At 39.9% G+C, this 18312-nt stretch overlaps 1 protein-coding gene across 1 annotated transcript in view; it reads left to right on the top strand.

Moving 5' to 3' along the window:
* NAPG (N-ethylmaleimide-sensitive factor attachment protein, gamma) overlaps positions 1-18312 on the top strand; it is a 24519-nt gene that overhangs the window by 2641 nt on the left and 3566 nt on the right. Inside the window, exons 2-9 of the mRNA XM_011936615.1 lie at positions 2388-2455; positions 4320-4404; positions 5143-5160; positions 6080-6110; positions 11203-11312; positions 11427-11493; positions 11768-11838; positions 17497-17575. Of these exons, the coding sequence (XP_011792005.1) occupies positions 2388-2455; positions 4320-4404; positions 5143-5160; positions 6080-6110; positions 11203-11312; positions 11427-11493; positions 11768-11838; positions 17497-17575 (529 nt within the window). The remainder of the gene's footprint in view (positions 1-2387; positions 2456-4319; positions 4405-5142; positions 5161-6079; positions 6111-11202; positions 11313-11426; positions 11494-11767; positions 11839-17496; positions 17576-18312) is intronic.

An 18312-nucleotide genomic window follows, 5' to 3' on the forward strand; every position in this document is an offset into this window, starting at 1 on the left:
TTATTTATTTTATTATACTTTAAGTTCTAGGGTACATGTGCATAACGTGCAGGTTTGTTACATATGTATACTTGTGCCATGTTGGTGGATGCAGCTGAAGTGTTAGTTTAAAATGCTGCTAGACCGTTGCTCGGTGGGTGGTAGGAAAAGTGGGTCAGTAGCTTAGGAGATATTTTATTTTTCTCCATTTTCTAATGATGATACAGTTCAGTATTGCTGAGTAATTTTGTAAATTGATCCCCCCCACCCCCACAGATGGTAATTTTGCTGTTTTCTTTTTTTCTGTGGAAATTGGTCAATTTCCTTATTGATTCTTTGGAGAAAAAGAGTCAAAAGGACTGACAGGTATAGCTGCTAAACCTAAATTAGCTGTACGTCTTTCTTCCTTATTAGTGGTATTCATGTGACTTGGGATGGTTTGCCCCGTTTTAAACTCTCTGGGTCTTTCCGTGTATAGCACCTTAGGCGACTGAATGATTGTATCTTGGTTTTAGTGGGATTTAAAAAATGATGTTAATATACAGAATGTAATGTTTGTTTTGGGATAGAAACAGAGGGTTAGCATTTTGCATATTGCATATTTCCTCAATTTTGTGGATTACAGTAGACACACCACAATTTAAGGATATTATTTTTCTGAGCAGTGAAATTCTTGGTAAGCTTGAAAAATTGCTTATGTTAATTTGAATCTTGTAACACTATATACACAAACAAGTTTTAGATGCTAAGTATGTTAAATAAATTTAATTGGCAAAAAATGTTACTGTAGCTGGCTGGGCACAGGGCCTCATGCCGGTAATTCTAGCTCTTTGGGAGGCCGAGGTGGGCGGATCACTTGAGGCCAGGAGTTCAAGACCACCTGGCCAACATGGCAAAACCTCTTCTCTGCTAAAAATACAAAAATTAGCTGAGTGTGGTGGTGTAAGCCTGTAATCCCAGCTGCTCAGGAGGCTGAGGCATTAGAGTCACTTGAACCTGGGAGGCGGAAGTTGCAGTGAGCCGAGATACCACCACTGCACTCCAGCCTGGGCGACAGAGCGAGACCCTATCTCAAGAAAAAAAAAAGCTACGACTTTTTGGCAGTTCACATGGCTGTCACACAGTGAAGGCTGTACTTCTGAGGGCTCCTACGGATTCCCCATCTTCCAGTTAAAATACTGGCCTCGGGCCGGGCGCGGTGGCTCAAGCCTGTAATCCCAGCACTTTGGGAGGCCGAGACGGGCGGATCACGAGGTCAGGAGATCGAGACCATCCTGGCTAACACGGTGAAACCCCGTCTCTACTAAAAATACAAAAACTAGCCGGGCGAGGCGGCGGGCGCCTGTAGTCCCAGCTACTCAGGAGGCTGAGGCAGGAGAATGGAGTAAACCCGGGAGGCGGAGCTTGCAGTGAGCTGAGATCCGGCCACTGCACTCCAGTCTGGGCGACAGAGCGAGACTCCGCCTCAAAAAAAAAAAAAAAAAAATACTGGCCTCATTCATTTGAAGCAAGCCGTGTTCTATGCAAGCAGGCCTTCACTGATTGAATGAAATTTAGAATTTAAGATGGCTTGGGCAATTTTTATGCACACCCAAAGTTGACAGTTACTGAATTAGTTTAAGTCTGAAATTATTTTAAAATAAGAAAAAAATAAAATATTGAGGAAAAGACAAGTAAGATAAGAATCAAAATTGATGGTTCTTTGATTTGGCATCCAAGAAGCCAGCGGTGATCCTGGAAGGCAGTTTCTCTTGGCTTTTATAATATCCTTCCCTTTCTGATTATCATTCTTGTTTATGGGTGGCGAGTTTTCGCTTTTTTAAGTTTTTTTTTTTTTTTTTTGCCTACTTCCTCTGTTATTCCACTGAATGATTATATTCCTTAGTCTTTCTGTTCTCTCTCTGCAGTCTTACTAGGAGGTCTGGTCTCATCTATGCTCTTGACATATGCTTATGATGCCTCCATTTATGTCTCTAGCCTCTTGTCTGTGCATCAGTTTAATGAGTCCCTCTGCTGTCAATACTGTGCTTCAGAGGTTCTGAAGCTTTAATGTACCTTTGGGCTCATTAAACCTCAGAGGTGCGTGCTGTAGGCTTGGAATGGGGACAACAATTTATGTTTTTAGTAAGTTTCCAGGCAGTGCTGATGGTGCTGGTCTGGGGACCTTGAATTGAGAACCTGTAGGAGGAAAACCACATACCTGTGATAGTGGGAGGGAAAAAGGTGAGGTTGTGGGTGTTAGGCATAAGTTTGGGTGGAGGCAGGTGACACGGGAAGTTTATGCCTGGTGGCTCCTCCTTTATTTCCTTTTTTTTTTTTTTTAAGACCTAGAAGGTCATTACAAGCAGAGATCTGACTTATAAACGTGGTTGGTAACTTCTGTTAACTGTGTCTTTCTTTCATTCTAGCCTGAAAACTGGTTTTTTAAAATGGAAGCCAGATTATGACAGTGCCGCTTCTGAATATGGAAAAGCAGGTATTTTTGACTGTAGTCCGGTTGCTCCAGCATGTAATCTTAAAGTAGTCCGATAACTTCATTTCACCGTAATATGTCTATGCTGTCTACAAGGCTCTAATCGTTAAGAAGCAAAAGCTGTTTTCCACTTGTTATTTTCAGGTGTATTGAGAGCCGAGTCCAAGTTGCTGGTACCTGCTGTCTATGACAGCACGGATGGGGCGGGGTTGGTGATACGCAGCAGCGGGTTTTTAGTGTTGCTTATATATTCTTCAACTCCAGTTGTTTGAATACTATATCCATGAGTGTTGCCGTATTTCTCTATACTTTCTATTGAATAAGGAGTTTGTTAAATTTTTTGTTAACTTAGCCTCATCTTCAGCAGATCTGCAAATCATATGTTTGCTTGGTCCTTTATGTCTTTTATGAACGTCACATTGAATGTGTCTGTTCAGTGTTTGTGAAGTGTTAAGCTATATACATATTTTAATCAGTTTATCTTTATATAAGATATAAACAATGTAAAATATGCAACAGAAAGGGAATTTACTAAAAATTGAGCATTCTGAATTATAGAGTGATAGCTTTCAGCATATCTGTGGTAATTTGGAGTATAAATAAAATATAGCAAAATTTTGAGTACCTTGAACACGTTTTCAGTTGTATTTCAGCGATAGCCCTGATCACACTTGTTAGCCCAGCACAGAGAACATCTAGGGCAAGTGCTTTTGGTTAAACAGCAAATGAATCTTCAGTGCTTTTATTTAAATCTGAGTAAGTTCTCTTTTTTTGCATCAGGCAAATTGTTTATCTCTCATACTTTAAAATTATGAAAAGTTCAAACTCTGTATGAATTTTATGGACTACTTATGCAGGGAGGCTTCTGGAGCAGAAGGGAACAACATTTTGCAAGTGTCCTCTGTGAGGGAAATTTAACACAGATTTGTTTTCTGTCCCTCTGAGATCATGAACTACATTCAAAAATCAATGTTTTAGGTGTGATTTTCCCACTGAAACATCCTTTGTTTAGTTTCTTTAAGGGCTTAGGGAAAATCTATTTAATCAGAATAAATTTTTTAAAAAGCAACATACGGAAAAGCAGGGAGGGAAATAGTTTCAGTATTTATTTTTCACATTTTATTAAAGAGAATTTTAAGAGTGTTTTTAACAAATAACACTTTTCTTAAAGCATTATGTTTTTTACTTCTTTGTAAGCAACCCTTGATAAGTTTTCCAAAATTTGTAAGGTCCTGTTTTATAAGCACTCCTCGTTTGCTTTGATGATTACACTTTTAAAACAGCTTGTAATATACTTTAGCTGTTTGAACAGTGAGATATCTTTTTCATAGATAGTAAACAGTATAAAAAGGTTTAAAAAAGAAAGAAATGCATTGTTAGACATTTAAAGATTGTGCCAAAAGGAAGGTTTATTATAAAAAAACTGTTTAAGGTGCCTGTTGGCCCTCAGTTTCTACGTAATTGAATGACCTATACCTAAAATACTGTTTTTATTATTAAAGGTACAACAGGTGCAGTCAGGTGCTGTCTTTTGTGGCTGAAAACTCTGCCTGTCACTGGGGAGCATCAGGGAGTGTTGGTGTGAGAAAGGCTTCTTGATTTTGAGTGGAATAACACTGATTTGTTGCCAGTAGTCGACAATTAAAAAAGAAAAACTTTTAAAAATACTCCTAAGTTACTGATAATTGGAAAAGTTGTAAGGAAATTGCTTTAGAAAAAAGTAGTATTTTATAGTTTAGGAAACTTCTTAAGTATTTGAAATAAGTATGTTTGTAATACTTCCTATAAAATGCAGATTTCAGTGATGATGTATTTGAGGTTTTTAATGTTGGAAATAGAGAGGTTTTTTTTTTTTTTTCTATTTCAGCTGTTGCTTTTAAAAATGCCAAACAGTTTGAGCAAGCAAAAGATGCCTGCCTGAGGGAAGCTGTTGCCCATGAAAATAATAGGGCGTATCTTTTTCAACTGTTAAAAAGAAATTAAACAATTGGATGGTTTTGACAAACTGTTTTCTCTTGCTGTAAATTTGCTTTACTACCTGTGAAGTAAAATGTTTTTAAGTTAGAAAATTATTAGAAAAATTCTGTATTTTTAAACTCTGAAGGAGTGTTTATAGTGAAGTTGGATCATAAGGTCCACACTGGTTCGCAGAGCTACATTTGAGAACTTATTTTCTATTGTTTGTGGTTTTACTTGATGATGGTTTTACTTGGGATGAAGTAAGGGAAATCTATAGACAAGTGCTGAAGAATGAAGAAGTAGCACGGGTATTGAAAACGCATGAACTACTGTATCAGTTTTTTTTTTAATACTGTTTTCCTTAGGTATTTGAAATAAAAATTATAAGTAGTTTAAAACAGTACATTTTCCTGAGGTACTTGAAAACTTATCGATAAAAAATATTTCTCTTACTTGCAAACTGTAGTCATAATAACTTTGCACTTCAGTAAAATTTCAGATTATTGCATAATAGAAATAGTTTAAAACCTGTGCAGTGTTTTGGGGAATTATGTAGTTTTAAACGATATCGACAGGCGTTGAATTATTTCTTTTTACCTGTTTGTAGGATTTGTCTTTTGGAACCAACTGGGTCAGTGATTTAGTTAACTGTCTTTAAATGGTAGATTTGTAGAAACTATTGGTTTTTTTTTCTTTTTTCCTTAACTTTGACTTGCGATACTTCCATTCAGTCTTTTTCATGCTGCCAAGTAAGTATTCTTCATGTTTTCATGTATTTGCAAATTATGTTTTAAATGTCGCTGTTTTTCTGTAGGTTGGTAATTTTTTCCCAAATTATAAATTTTGTATTGATTTAAATAATCATTTCTCTTTGTTTCAGTTTTTACCTCAACGTTAAAAACTAAGTCACTCCTAACTCTAAAATGTAAAGAGCTTAAATTAAATTGCCATAATATATTATTGGGAGCATTTTGTTCAGTAGCCTATGGGGAAAAAAATAACTTAGAATCTCTGTTTTTCTCTGTTCGATAGTTAATAGTGCCTGTGGAAAGGAGGCAGGAAGTTTTCTCCTGCCTTGTGGAGAGTGGTTATTTGTTGGATGAGGTGGCAGGTCACTTGAGGTCAGGAGTTTGAGACGAGCCTGGCCAACTTGGTGAAACCCTGTCTCTACTAAAATTACAAAAAATTAGCTGGATGTGGTGGCACATGCCTGTAATCTCAGCTACTGGGTAAGCTGAGGCAGGAGACTTGCTTGAAACTGGGAGACGGAGGTTGCAGTGAGGTGGGATCGTGCCTCTGCGCTGGTGATACAGCCTGGGTGATAACAGCAAGACTCTACCCCCCTCCCCCGCCCCAAAAACAAAAGCAAAAAAACTTAGATTTAGGTTTGTCAGATGGAAATTAATTTAACCTTACTGAGCCTTACTTAAGTTTGCATCTGCAAAATAAAATCTCTTTAACTCAAATGTCTAATGTTCTAAGCCATTATTCCCCATGAAAAAAAAAATAAAAAATTTTATTGTGTGGTAATACAAGCCTGAAATGATATGTTGTGCATGAGCCCATTTTAATTGAAGTCACTTTCCTTATCAGTAGTTCCTCACTAGAGAGTTTCTTCTACCCCTGATTTCATTAAGATTTCATCAGAGAAATTATATTCTCTTTCAGAGCTTATGAGCAAGCTGGAATGATGTTGAAGGTCAGTAATGTTACGTCACAATTGTTGTGTGGGTAAAATGAATTAACTACAAAGTGTTAAACAAGAATTTATGTTGAGGTTGAAAAGCGTCCTTACTGTAAGGCAAGAGGTGCTAAGTGTAAGATTTTCTGTCCATAGTAACGTTAATTGGACCCATAGAATACATTCTGTACCTCTTAAGATGAGGAGTGTTAAACGTGAAATTTAAGAGAAAATGTGTCGGAGGGAACTGGGAACAGTAGCGTGTTAAGCTCTATAACCAGGGTAGATGTGTATTGCTATAAAAAGAGCTCTATGGGAAATTTCTCTACTTTTGGGAAGGACATCTGAATGTAGTAAATTTTATAAATATTAAAAAATTATCATACATGGGTTATAGAAGACATTTTTACTTGTGTGAATAACAGTTGGCAGCAGAGACCACCACAGATTTAAGCTTTTGCTACTTTAATTCATTCTGCATGGAATATTCTGACTAATGTGCCTGTGCCACTGTTTGTACTTCTGCTCCTCAAAAGCAGGCTAGGAGTTATTGTCCTGCTGTGGTGAGACAGAACATCCTACTGCATGATGCTGACTCTCAAAGTATGCCAGCTGGCATCTGAAATAAAGTACTTGTCTTTCTTTTTTTTAAAACGTTTCCTCTAAAATGGTAAAAGCTACTTTCAAGTATTTATTATAAAGCTTTGTTTTTAAGAACTTTGACCTTAGTAAAGCTTTTGTTTTTAATTTCTATGAGTTTTATAATGTGAACTTACTTATTTTTTTCAGTGAACACATGCTCATTGTAGAACAACAAAAAATACCAAAAGGTTAAAGAATGTTAGTAACAGCTGTTAACATGCTTAATTTAAAAGATTTTATAGTCTTTGACCCAGGAATTTCAATTCTGTGAATCTGTCATTAAGAGAGAGATAGCAAAGATTTATGCATCAGGATGTTTTTTGAAGAAATGGCAATTATCTAAATTTTGAATAATAAGAAAGTGAGTCTGGGTGTAGTGGCTCACACCTGTAATCCCAGCACTTTGGGAGGCCAAGGCAGGCGGATTACCTGAGGTCAGGAGTTCGACACCAGCCTAGCCAACATGGCAAAAACCCGTCTCTACAAATAATAATAATGATAATAGGAGAATGTTTAAATTATGATGCTTCCTTATGATAAACTGTTATAAATCCATTGAAATGAAGCTTTTCTGGCCAAACATGCAACTGTATTGGTATTTGGTGATGCAAGCTAGGGTATTTATTGTAGGTCCTTTGCAACTAGAGTTTCTCTTACAGCCAGAGAAGCTGGGGATCTGCTCTGGCCTTCTTCTGTCTTGTTTCCCACTGAGAACTAGGAAGCTCCCAGGTGGCTGTTACAGTCTCAGTGTACTTCGTGCCTGTTATTAGGATACACTTAATTAAGAAATGCTCAGACACTCTAATTCTCACAGCCTCAGTTTATATTGCAACAGCTGTACTAAGACTTGAATCTTCTTCAAAAGTTACTATTCAGGCATCATTTCCATTGCTCAAGTATCTCTTTAATTTGAGGGTTGGAAAGGCAGTACTTTGAATAAACGAAAATTAACTTAGTGGATAGGGAAACAGATGAAGGAAAATGCTTTCTGGCATTGTCTTATATGTAAATTAAATGCGTTGGGACAGTCTTGGGAGCACAGGACCCCTGCGCTACGTGGTCCGCAATTCTGTGGGCTAAAATTTCTACCAATTTGTCATACAAACCTTCACATTCATTCACCAGCAAGGCTTGGAGAGTGCCATTTTGTAGACAGACGCGCAAGGGAAGCCACAGAAACTTGTTGGATCAACCTTTGGTTCTGTCACTTGATGACTGCTGTGATTTCATATCCTGTTTGCTCCACAGGCACACAGCCATTGAAAATAGGCATATTTATGGTGGAGGGTATAACTTGCAAGTAGGCAGCTCATCATTTTTTATGGAGAAGTATCAATATTGTGGTTGGACCTCTTATTCACAGCCTCACTTGATTTTATGCAAAAGCAGGAAGATGTAGTTGCTGATTTTTAAACAACAAATAGGACTTGGATGCCATTTATACTGCCTTCTAATGTATTTTTTGCTCTATCTACTGGGTAAAACTCATGACGAATAGTTCCTGTGTGTTTTTTTGTTTTGTTTTGTTTTGTTTTTTTTGATCCTCCCAAATGCTTTTATGTTGTAGATTCACAGATTATATGTCATTAGTGGATAGGTAAATTTGGGGAGGAAATACAGTTGACCCTTGAACCACCCAAGGGTTGGGACGCCAACCCCTTGTGCAGTTGAAAATCTACACATAACTTTTTACTCCCCAAAAACTTTAGTAATAGCCTGGTTTTGTTTTTTTGAGACAGGGTCTTGCTCTGTTGCCCAGGCTGGCATGCAGTGGCACAATCGTGGCTCACTGCAGCCTCAACCTCCTGGACTCACCTCAGCCCCCTGAATAGCTGGGACTATAGGTGCATGCCACCATGCCCTGCTAATTTTTTCATCTTTTTGATAGAGACTGGTTCTCGCTGTGTTGCCCAGGCTGGGCTCAAACTTCTGGGCTCAAGTGATACTTCTGCCTCAGCCTCCCAAAGTGCTGGGATTATAGGCATGAGCCACTACTACTATTGACTGGAAGTCTTATCAATAATATAAACAGTTAGTACGTACGTTGTGTGTTGTATGGAATATGTTTTATACTGTATTCTTACAGTAAAGTAAGCTAGAGAAAATATTAAGAAAATCATAAGGAAGAGAAAATATATTTAGTGTTCTGTAAGTGGAAGTAGAGCATCATAGGGCTCTTCATCCTCATCATTCTCTTCACGTTTGAGTGGGCTGAGGAGGAGGAAGAGGAGGGGTTGGTTTTGCTGTCTCAGGGGGCAGAGGAGCAAGACAGTCTGCATATCATTGGACCAGCACAGTTTAAATCTCTGTTGTTCAAGGTTCAGTTGTATTCTTTAAAAGCCGAAATGACCCTCAGGGCTAACGTGCCTGAGAGAGATTTTGTTAGGTTTACCTCCCCTGTTCATTCAGATATTTTTCAGCAGATATTGTAGACTCAGATTCTTTCATTGACTTTTGGTTTTATAACAAAAAAAGTATTGTTTGTATTTTTTCACTGAGGTTTGGAGATGTATTAGCATTTCATTCTGCTAGAGTGAGTGATAGCAGTCCTTGTTTCATACAGTATCTTTCAGTCTGTTTTATTGTTAGTTTCCATAGCTAAGTAATAAAGTTATGTTTTGGGGTTGGTGAAAATGAGACCAGTTTTGTTAGGGGTATCCTAATGAATTTGTCAACTTAGCAAGGGACTGAATAGGCAGATTTGTAAACTACCCGTGTGATGTCAGTGCGGAGCCTACCTTAAGATACAGCAAGTCAACACTAAGTAAGTTGCTTATGTAAACTTTGTAACTAGCTTTTGAACGGTGTTTTTTAAGTTTATTTTTAAAGTGTTTGATTTGGAGATATTAGACAGCAGGACTGCATGATCCTGAGATGTACAGATTAATAGTAAGATACAGAATTTATCAGTCATGGAAGAGGGTTGCAAACTCAGATGAACTCAGGGTATAGAGGAATAACTGAAATGAATGAGCAGCCAGGACGCGGAGGGCATTTGGAAGTGAAGAGCGGGGAGAAGTGCCAGGAGGTGCATGCTCATCTGGCGGGACAGTGCTGCCCAGCCCTAGCTTGTTGCCATACAGGGATGCAAGCCTGCTGATGCCGTAGCTTTTGATATTTTTTTGAAGAAAGCCATAAAACAGAATTTTCATGAAAGTATCTAATTTAAAAAGACTGCATGGATCAAGCAAAACACACGTGGAAGTGAGATAGAGTCATTGGGCTGCCAGTCTGTGATCTTTGGCATAGGTCTTGTATGTCGTAGGAACTTGGTAAATATTTTAAGAATAAGGAAGGCTTAGAAAACAGTGAAGAGCGAAGTTTTTGGTTTTTTTCTGTTTTCATAGATTTCCCAAAGTTCTGTGAAGTGGTAATGAACTCTGTGTAGAAATTACCTGGTACCTTTTTGGTTGGGTTTAATGAGGCTTGATTGGGAGAGTAATCATGTGAAGCCTTTCATTTTAAGTATATTTGTTGCTATACAATGTTTTCGAGTCATTTACTTTCAGGAATTAGGGATAAAATAATTGCATTTCATATCCTTTGCCCACTCTTTGATGGGGTTGTTTTTTTCTTGTAAATTTAAGTTCCTTATAGAAAAAGAAGACATGTGGCCAACAAACATGAAAACAGCTCCTCATCACTGATCATTAGAGAAGTGCAAATCAAAACCACAATGAGATCTCACGCCAGTTGGAATGGCAATGATTAAGAAGTCAGGACACAATAGATGCTGGCCTGGCTGTGGAGAAATAGGAAAGTTTTTATACCCTTGGTGGGAGTGTAAATTAGTTCAACCATTGTGGAAGACAATATGGCGATTCCTCAAGGATCTAGAACCAGAAATACCGTTTGACCCAGCAATCCCATTACTGGGCATACGCCCAAAGGAGCATAAATCATTCTATAAAGACACATGCACACGTATGTTTATTGTAGCACCATTCACAATAACAAAGACATGGAACCAACCCAAATGCCCATCAGTGACAGACTGGATAAAGAAAATGTGGTACATATACACTATGCAATACTATGCAGCTGTAAAAAAGAATGAGATCATGTCCTTTGCAGGGACATGGATGAAGCTGGAAGCCATCATTCTCAGCAAACTAACACAGGAACAGAAAATCAAACCCCACATGTTCTCACTTATAAGTGGGAATTGAACCACAAGAACACATGGACACAGGGAGTAGAGTATTACACTCCGGGGCCTGTCAGGGTGGGGATTAAGGGGAAGGAGAGCACTGGGACAAATACCTAATGCATGCGGGGCTTAAATCCTAGATGATGGGTTGATAGGTATAGCAAACCACCATGGCACATGTATACCTATGTAACAAACCTGCATGTTCTGCACATGTATCCCAGAACTTAAAATTTAAAAAATTGCATTTCAGATTGTTAACTCTGTTTTTCTTTAATTGATGCATTTTCTGACCTGTGCTGTATCCTTTGCCCAAAGGAGATGCAGAAACTACCAGAGGCTGTTCAGCTAATTGAGAAAGCCAGCATGATGTATCTAGAAAACGGCACCCCAGACACTGCAGCCATGGCTTTGGAGCGAGCTGGAAAGTGAGTGTGAGATGGACGAGTCTCTGCATCGAAGTCTTGTCTTTATTTTAAACAACTCCTTGAAAAACAAGCTTTCCATTTCTCATGTGAGTCACATTTTCTTGTCTAATTCAGGCTTATAGAAAATGTTGATCCAGAGAAGGCTGTACAGTTATATCAACAGACAGCTAATGTGTTTGAAGTAAGTTTGAATCTTATTTTTTTCTTTAATTACTTAGAATGTTTAGATTAATAATATATAGGAAAATAGAGAAATGCAGTGGCTACTTTTAAAACTTCTCCCTGCTCACAGTTGCACACTATTTCTTTCCTGTTAGAGAGTAGTGAAATGGACTAGCAGGTTTCGTGTTCCCCCCTTGATCCAGTGCCTTTACTTCTTTACAAAATAAATATTGTGGAATAAAAACAGTTCAGCGTTAAAGCAGCCAACACTTGTTTTTCTTTGATTTCTTCAGAATGAAGAGCGCTTACGGCAGGCAGTTGAATTACTAGGAAAAGCCTCCAGACTACTAGTGCGAGGACGTAGGTATGTCTTTAAAAACTATTGCCGTGTCTTTATACTGTGAATCCACATTTGGAACTGGAAAGTCATTTGGGGGATAGCTTGTTAATTTTTTGGTATAAGCTGTAGACACACCGGGCCACACAATAGAATATTAACATTTACTAGACAGTAGGCACACTGAATTAGATATTGAAAGATCGGCTGTTTTTTGAAAGTGTAATGCCCAAATTTATAATGCCCAAATTTGTCATGCACTGTGCTTTTGTTGGTTGAACCCTGGCTCAGCAGCCTGAGAGGGAACAGTTTTCTTCATGTTATTTGGGTGGGTTATGATCTCTCTCTCAAGGAAAACTAAGAATATTAGGATAAATGACAAAGATGCATAAACACCCATGAAAATTGACAGGTTCTTGACAAATAGTGTCATTAATACAGTATTTACCTTTCAGCATATGACCTGAAGCACAAATAGTTGAACCTCAGAAAGCTAAAAACCTATTGGGATTTCCTTTTGTTTTTTTACTGTATTTCAGTTTACTTTTAGTAAGCAGTTTCTTTCATTAATAAAATTCTGTCTCAATCATATTTAAGATAAACATCTTTAGGTGCTTATAGGTCTGCAGATATCTTAGTTGAAATTTGCCCAAAGCTTCCCAGTAACAGAAAAGACCCAAGATCCATTTCATGTGTTAAGGAATCAAAATAGAAATGACTGATGAATCTATCCTTTCTGACACTGAATTAAATTGTTTCTTCATGAAGACTGCAGATTCTGAAATATAATTTAAACCAGTCTAGAGTAACATGAGAATAAATTAATCTAGAATTAACTGTTAATCTCATTTAGATAGACTACTTTGTTTATAAGACCTTCCTTCACTGAGTAGTTTTTTTTTGTCTAAATGGAATAGAAATTTCATTTTGTTTTTAAATTAGGACTTTAATCATGAAGCAAAGTTTAATCTAAATGTCAGTCCGGGGTCATTACCTTTATTCATCTTCTTACTTGTTGCTTCCCAGAAATCAGTGACTGAAATGCTAACTCTGACAATTCCCAGCTGAAAAATGATTCAGTTTAGTTTCTGAAGGTGTTTGTTACAGCAGCAGAGCTGTTCTTGGTGACGGCGCTATGACTGTGGCAGAATAGCTGAACTGTGAGGTGATACCGAGGTTCTGACTTGTGAGCAGGGGCCCCATGTCTTAGAAACAGTGTCCTTCATTCTTTTCAGGGCAGCCAGGAGGCAAGTTTTAGCATAGTTTACCTCCTTTCTCATCTGTTCTCACCTCTAATGCTCCCCAACAAGGCTCCCAGTGCCTTTCTAGAGCGCTAAGCCCCTTACTATAAGACCCCATGGAAGGTGGAGGAAGTGAAGTTGCAGGAAGGGGCAGAAGTTAAGGACAGCCCTGCGTGAGAGTCCACACTGCCTCAGCTCCCCTGAAGTATTTCTGCTTTCCACATCTTCTTTCCTTTTGTTTCTCAAGGTACAGATTATCTAAAGCTGTGTGGTAGAGGGAGTAGCACAGGAAAGGGGAGAGGCCAGGATCTTTCGGTGGGGAGGTCAGGTGAGGAATGTTTTCCAGCTGCCTGTGCATATTCCTTTAGAAAGCTCCACTAGGAATGGGGGCCACCACCATCCTCAGAACATGACCAGTGTTGCCAGTCAGTTTGGACACATCTAAAGAAAGCTATTGTTCTAAAGCAAGTACTGAGTTAAATTCTTCAAAGCCTCAGCAGAGGGGAGAACGCGAGGTGAATGAGCAGCGGAAGTGAGAATGCTGCGTAGATGTGCTCAAAGGGCACATTTGTAAATCTAGGGCTTTTATTCATGACTTTGTTTTTTGGGTTTTTTTTTCTTTTTACTTTAACATGAGTCCGTAAGATGTCCTAATTTAATACTTTATCTATTTAATATATTAATCTCTTGCTTCTCCTTCAGTTCTGGAGAGTCATAGTTCAGAAGTGATTCAGAGTTTCATTTAGATTACATCTGGGATGGTCTTAAAGGCAGTCCAAGGCCAGTGCCCTTGTTCCTTTTTAGAAAAGGCCTTTCCAGGCTGGGTGAAGTGGCTCATGCCTGTAATCACACCACTTTGGGAGGCCGAGGCAGGCGAATCACCTGAGGTCAGAAGTCCAAGATTAGCCTGGCCAACATGGTGAAATTCCTCCTCTACTAAAAATACAAAAATCCCAGCTACTCAGGAGGCTGGAGAATCGCTCGAACCCAGGAGGCACAGGTTGCAGTGAGACTCCACCTCAAAAAAAAAAAAAAAAAAAAATAGACAAGGCCTTTGCAGCAGATTGATCATGACCTTGTGCCTCTGAGAGAAGGTCTGTGCCTCTGAGACAAGGTGTGTGATCTCAATGAACCCACATCCCTCATAGAAGATTCACTTAGCAAAGAAAAGAGCCGCTTCTCACCAGTTGTCTGAGGCAGTCACTAGATCTAAACACAGGGAGGGTTGGGTATGTGTGTGTTCGGGGTGGGATGTGTGCTATCACGGAGAATCACTGGGTTTCTGTCTTGCATAACTGTTCTGCCCATGGTGCCATTAATAACAGATAAGGAATATAGACACAGACTTCTCGGTGATGATCATAAACTTCGTTGGGAATATGACACATAAACTCGACATTTCTGTAGGTAGGTAAAAATAGGTTTTGGAGTTCAGGAAATAGTTGGGGCTAGAGGAAGAGTTTGACTTGTGGTGAGGAAGGTGTCTGTTGAAAGCTTGGGGGTGAATGAGGTTCTGTGACAGTTTTCTGCCATTTGCACATAACTTCTGTCTGGTTTCAGTTTTGTTTCATTTGGGAAGATAAAAACAATTTATTCTTTTTTCAGCAAAACCAGGTTCTTGTCATTTTGTTAGGAATATTGAGTATTACCTGAGGGGAAAGTTGAAATCGTGTGTGTTTCATTATAAGTAACTAATACTTTTCTGGATACATGTAAAAATAGATGACTTTATATGCTAATTTCATGGCCTTTTAGCAAAGTCGATCAACTTTTTCAACTACAAACTCATGTAAATGCTTGGCTTTTTTGTTAAGTAAATATATATTAGCACATAGAAATGCTATCATTATGTCAAGGAAATAAACAGTTTATGTGTAAAGAATGCACCCTTTATAGTTAAATATATGAAAAGTTTAAAATACTGAGATTGCTAATAGAATGATATAATCTGGACACTGTGGGCACAGAATATTCTGATGTAATTTATTTTATAAAACAGGTTCTGTTACAAGCTCAGGGTCACAATTATAAATAATACAGATACATGTAGCTGTAGTCCGCCTTGCATTAATTTTTTATTTCTGCATAGCAAATTGCTACCAACTTAGCAACTTAAAACAATACTCATTGATTAGCTCACAGTTTCACAAGGCCAGAAGTCTGGATACGGTGTAGCTCGATCCCAGTGTAGCTCGATCCTAGTGTAGCTAGATCGTAGTGTAGCTAGACCCTAGTGTAGCTCAATCCTAGTGTAGCTAGATCCTAGTGTAGCTAGACCCTAGTGTAGCTAGACCCTAGTGTAGCTCAATCCTAGTGTAGCTCCATCCTAATGTAGCTAGATCCTAGTGTAGCTCGATCCTCGTGTAGCTCCATCCTAATGTAGCTAGATCCTAGTGTAGCTCGATCCTCGTGTAGCTCTGTCCTCGTGTAGCTCGATCCTCGTGTAGCTAGGTAGCAGAGCTAGGGTCTCACCAGGCTGAAATCAAGGTGTCAGAGCGGGCTGTGATCTCACCAGAGGCTGGGTCCTTTTCCAAGCTCATTGATTGTTGGCAGAATTGATTTCCTTGCAGCTGTGTAAAAGAGATTCCTGTTTCCCTGTTGCCTATTGGCCAGGAACTGCTCTCAGCTTTGAGTTCGCCTTCAGTTCCTGGCCGTGTGCCCCCCGTGGTGATTCACAGCATGGCAGTTTGCTGCTGACTGGAGGCATCGGGAGCGCGCCACTCTGATTCTGGCCTGTAACTTAAGGAAGGGCCGGCCGGATTAAGTCAGGCCCACACAGACAGTGGTTCACTCGAAGTCAGCTGATTGTGTCCTGATCACAGGATGGCCCATCGCATTCCGAGGGTCACACCTACACCTAAAGGGGGATTGTACAGGAAATGTTGACAAGGGACAAGAACTGGGAGCACTCTTAGAATTCCGCTACCAAACCCAGTTTATAAATTGACTTTGTTCCAAAAATATATCAAGTTGACCTGTGGAAATTCAGAATGCATTTCTTCTCTGAGTGTTATTTTATAAGGCACTAATTTACCAGGGTGCATCCCATAAAGATTCAGTTTAACTCGTGATGTAAGTAGCCATAATAGCATAAGCCAAGCCACTGTGTGTGTGTTGTGTGTGTGTCTGTATACATGCAACTATTTTTAAAAAGATAACATATAAGCTGGGTGCAGTGGCTCACGCCTGTAATCCCAGCACTTTGGGAGGCCAAGGCAGGTGGATCACCTGAAGTCAGGAGTTCGAGACCAGCCTGGCCAACATGGCAAAACCCGATCTCTATTAAAAATACAAAAATTAGCGGGGCGTGGTGGCAGGCGCCAGTAATCCCAGCTACTTGGGAGGCTAAGGCAGGAGAATCGTTTGAACCCAGGAGGCAGAGGTTGCGGCGAGCCGAGATCACACCACCACACTCCAGCCTGGGCAACAGAGTGAGACTCTGTCTCAAAAAAAAGATAATAATAATAATAATATAGCATAACATTTTTGCATTTTTATTTTGGGTTATAATACCACTTACCTCCCTTTGAATCCCGATAGTACAGACTCTTGCCCCTTTTGGCTGTTGGTTGTGTGTATTCCCAATGCCCAGACCCCTGGTAGCTGCTGCCATAACCTTGGACTCATATTGGGATGAGAGCAATGGCTACAGACCGTGCATTTCACTCAGTCTCAAGTTGTACTACTCAGGGAGTCCTGGCGTTTGGAGTATACTACAGCTTTGCAGGGAGGGGAGGATTCAATTAGGGTTTGATGGAATTAGGGCTGGGGGAGTGAGAAAGGGGTAAGGGCCTGGAGGGTTTGGGGAGAAAGTTTTGGTGACCCCTTTCCTTGCTTTCATCTTCATTCTGCCCTTAGGCAAAACGGAAGAAAAGGAGAATGTATGAGGGTCAGTGGAAATGATGAATGTTGAAGATTGAAGATGCAGGAAGGCTTTTGTTTAGGTCTCTGACTTGCCTCCGCTCAGTGCTGCCCTTTTAGGCAACTCAGAGCATGCTAGGGCCACTGGGGCAGCAGCGGAGTGTGTGACGGAGGGACACAGTTGGGGGAAGGTACTGAGTGCCTTGGGTGTCTGGATGTTCTTTCAGCTGGGCGGAAAGAAATCTTGGGTGATTTAATCGAAGATCGTCTCAAATACATATCACAAAGAAGTTGTGATACTCATTATTGGACAGTCCTTACCAAGCTTCAAACTCCCCATTTGACCTAACCCATCCTTGAGTTCTTCTGGTTTTTCTGTCACCGTGCAGCCTGAAAGTGGGCAGTCAGGCATTAGAAAGGCCAAATGAGCGGAGCGTGTGGAAACCTGGGTCCTGGGGCAGCTGCTAACAGCTCCTGTCCTCCGGGTGTCTCTGCAGTCTGTGATGTCAGGCACATTTCTCCGGGGACCTCTGCTATCGATCACTTAGACCTGCTTGTTTCACATTTCTGTGTTTCGTTTTAGGTTTGACGAGGCGGCACTCTCTATTCAGAAAGAAAGAAAGATTTATCAGGAAACTGAGAATTATCCAGCTTGTTATAAGGTATTCTTTGAAAGTGTTTGCTTTTGGTGTTACCTGAGATGATTTTTTTACCGGTGTGAATAAGTAGCTAAGAAAGGATTCTATGGCTGTTTCTGTGTTTTTGTGAAGTAATACTTCCAGGGCCTCTATTTTTGACCAAGATAGAGTAAGCCCACTACAGCTTGTCTCTCTGCTGATTACATCTAAACTACTGGATAAAATACAAAAGCAACCACCCTTGAACTCTGAAAAGTAAATAAAAACAGACTAATGAGAGGAGCAAACACTTGGAGAAACCACCACGGTGGGAGTGAGTTTCTGGGGTTTTTTCCCGTTTCGTCTGGCAGCATTGTCCTGCCGTGAGAGAAGCCCGCAGTTGTGGAGCTGGGCAGCAAAGGCTGCAACAATGAAAACGCCAGAAGAAACCCCGCCTTTCTAACCAGCCCTGGGAGAAGAGGCCCCGTTGTTTTCCTCTCCTTTTTCTTTGCTCCAAGCTTGTGCCAGGCATGGAGCTGCACTGTGATGATGGCTCAGGTTGATAAAACGCCACAAGGACCCCAGTCTCTTTTGCCAGAGAAACTAGAAAAATGAGCTAGAGGGAAAGGAGAAAATTCCAGAAAGGAGAGAGCTGGAAACGGAGTCCCCTGAGTGTGGATGTGGCCCACACAAGTCTTGGGTTTACTCTTCAGCTGTACTGAGACAGGCACCAAAGCAGCAGTGCAGTGCAGAGCTTGGAGAGCTGATACTGAGACAGGCAC

The sequence above is a fragment of the Colobus angolensis genome, unplaced genomic scaffold (genome assembly GCF_000951035.1).
Source record: "Colobus angolensis palliatus isolate OR3802 unplaced genomic scaffold, Cang.pa_1.0 Scaffold155, whole genome shotgun sequence".
NCBI classification, from domain to species: Eukaryota; Metazoa; Chordata; class Mammalia; order Primates; family Cercopithecidae; genus Colobus; species Colobus angolensis.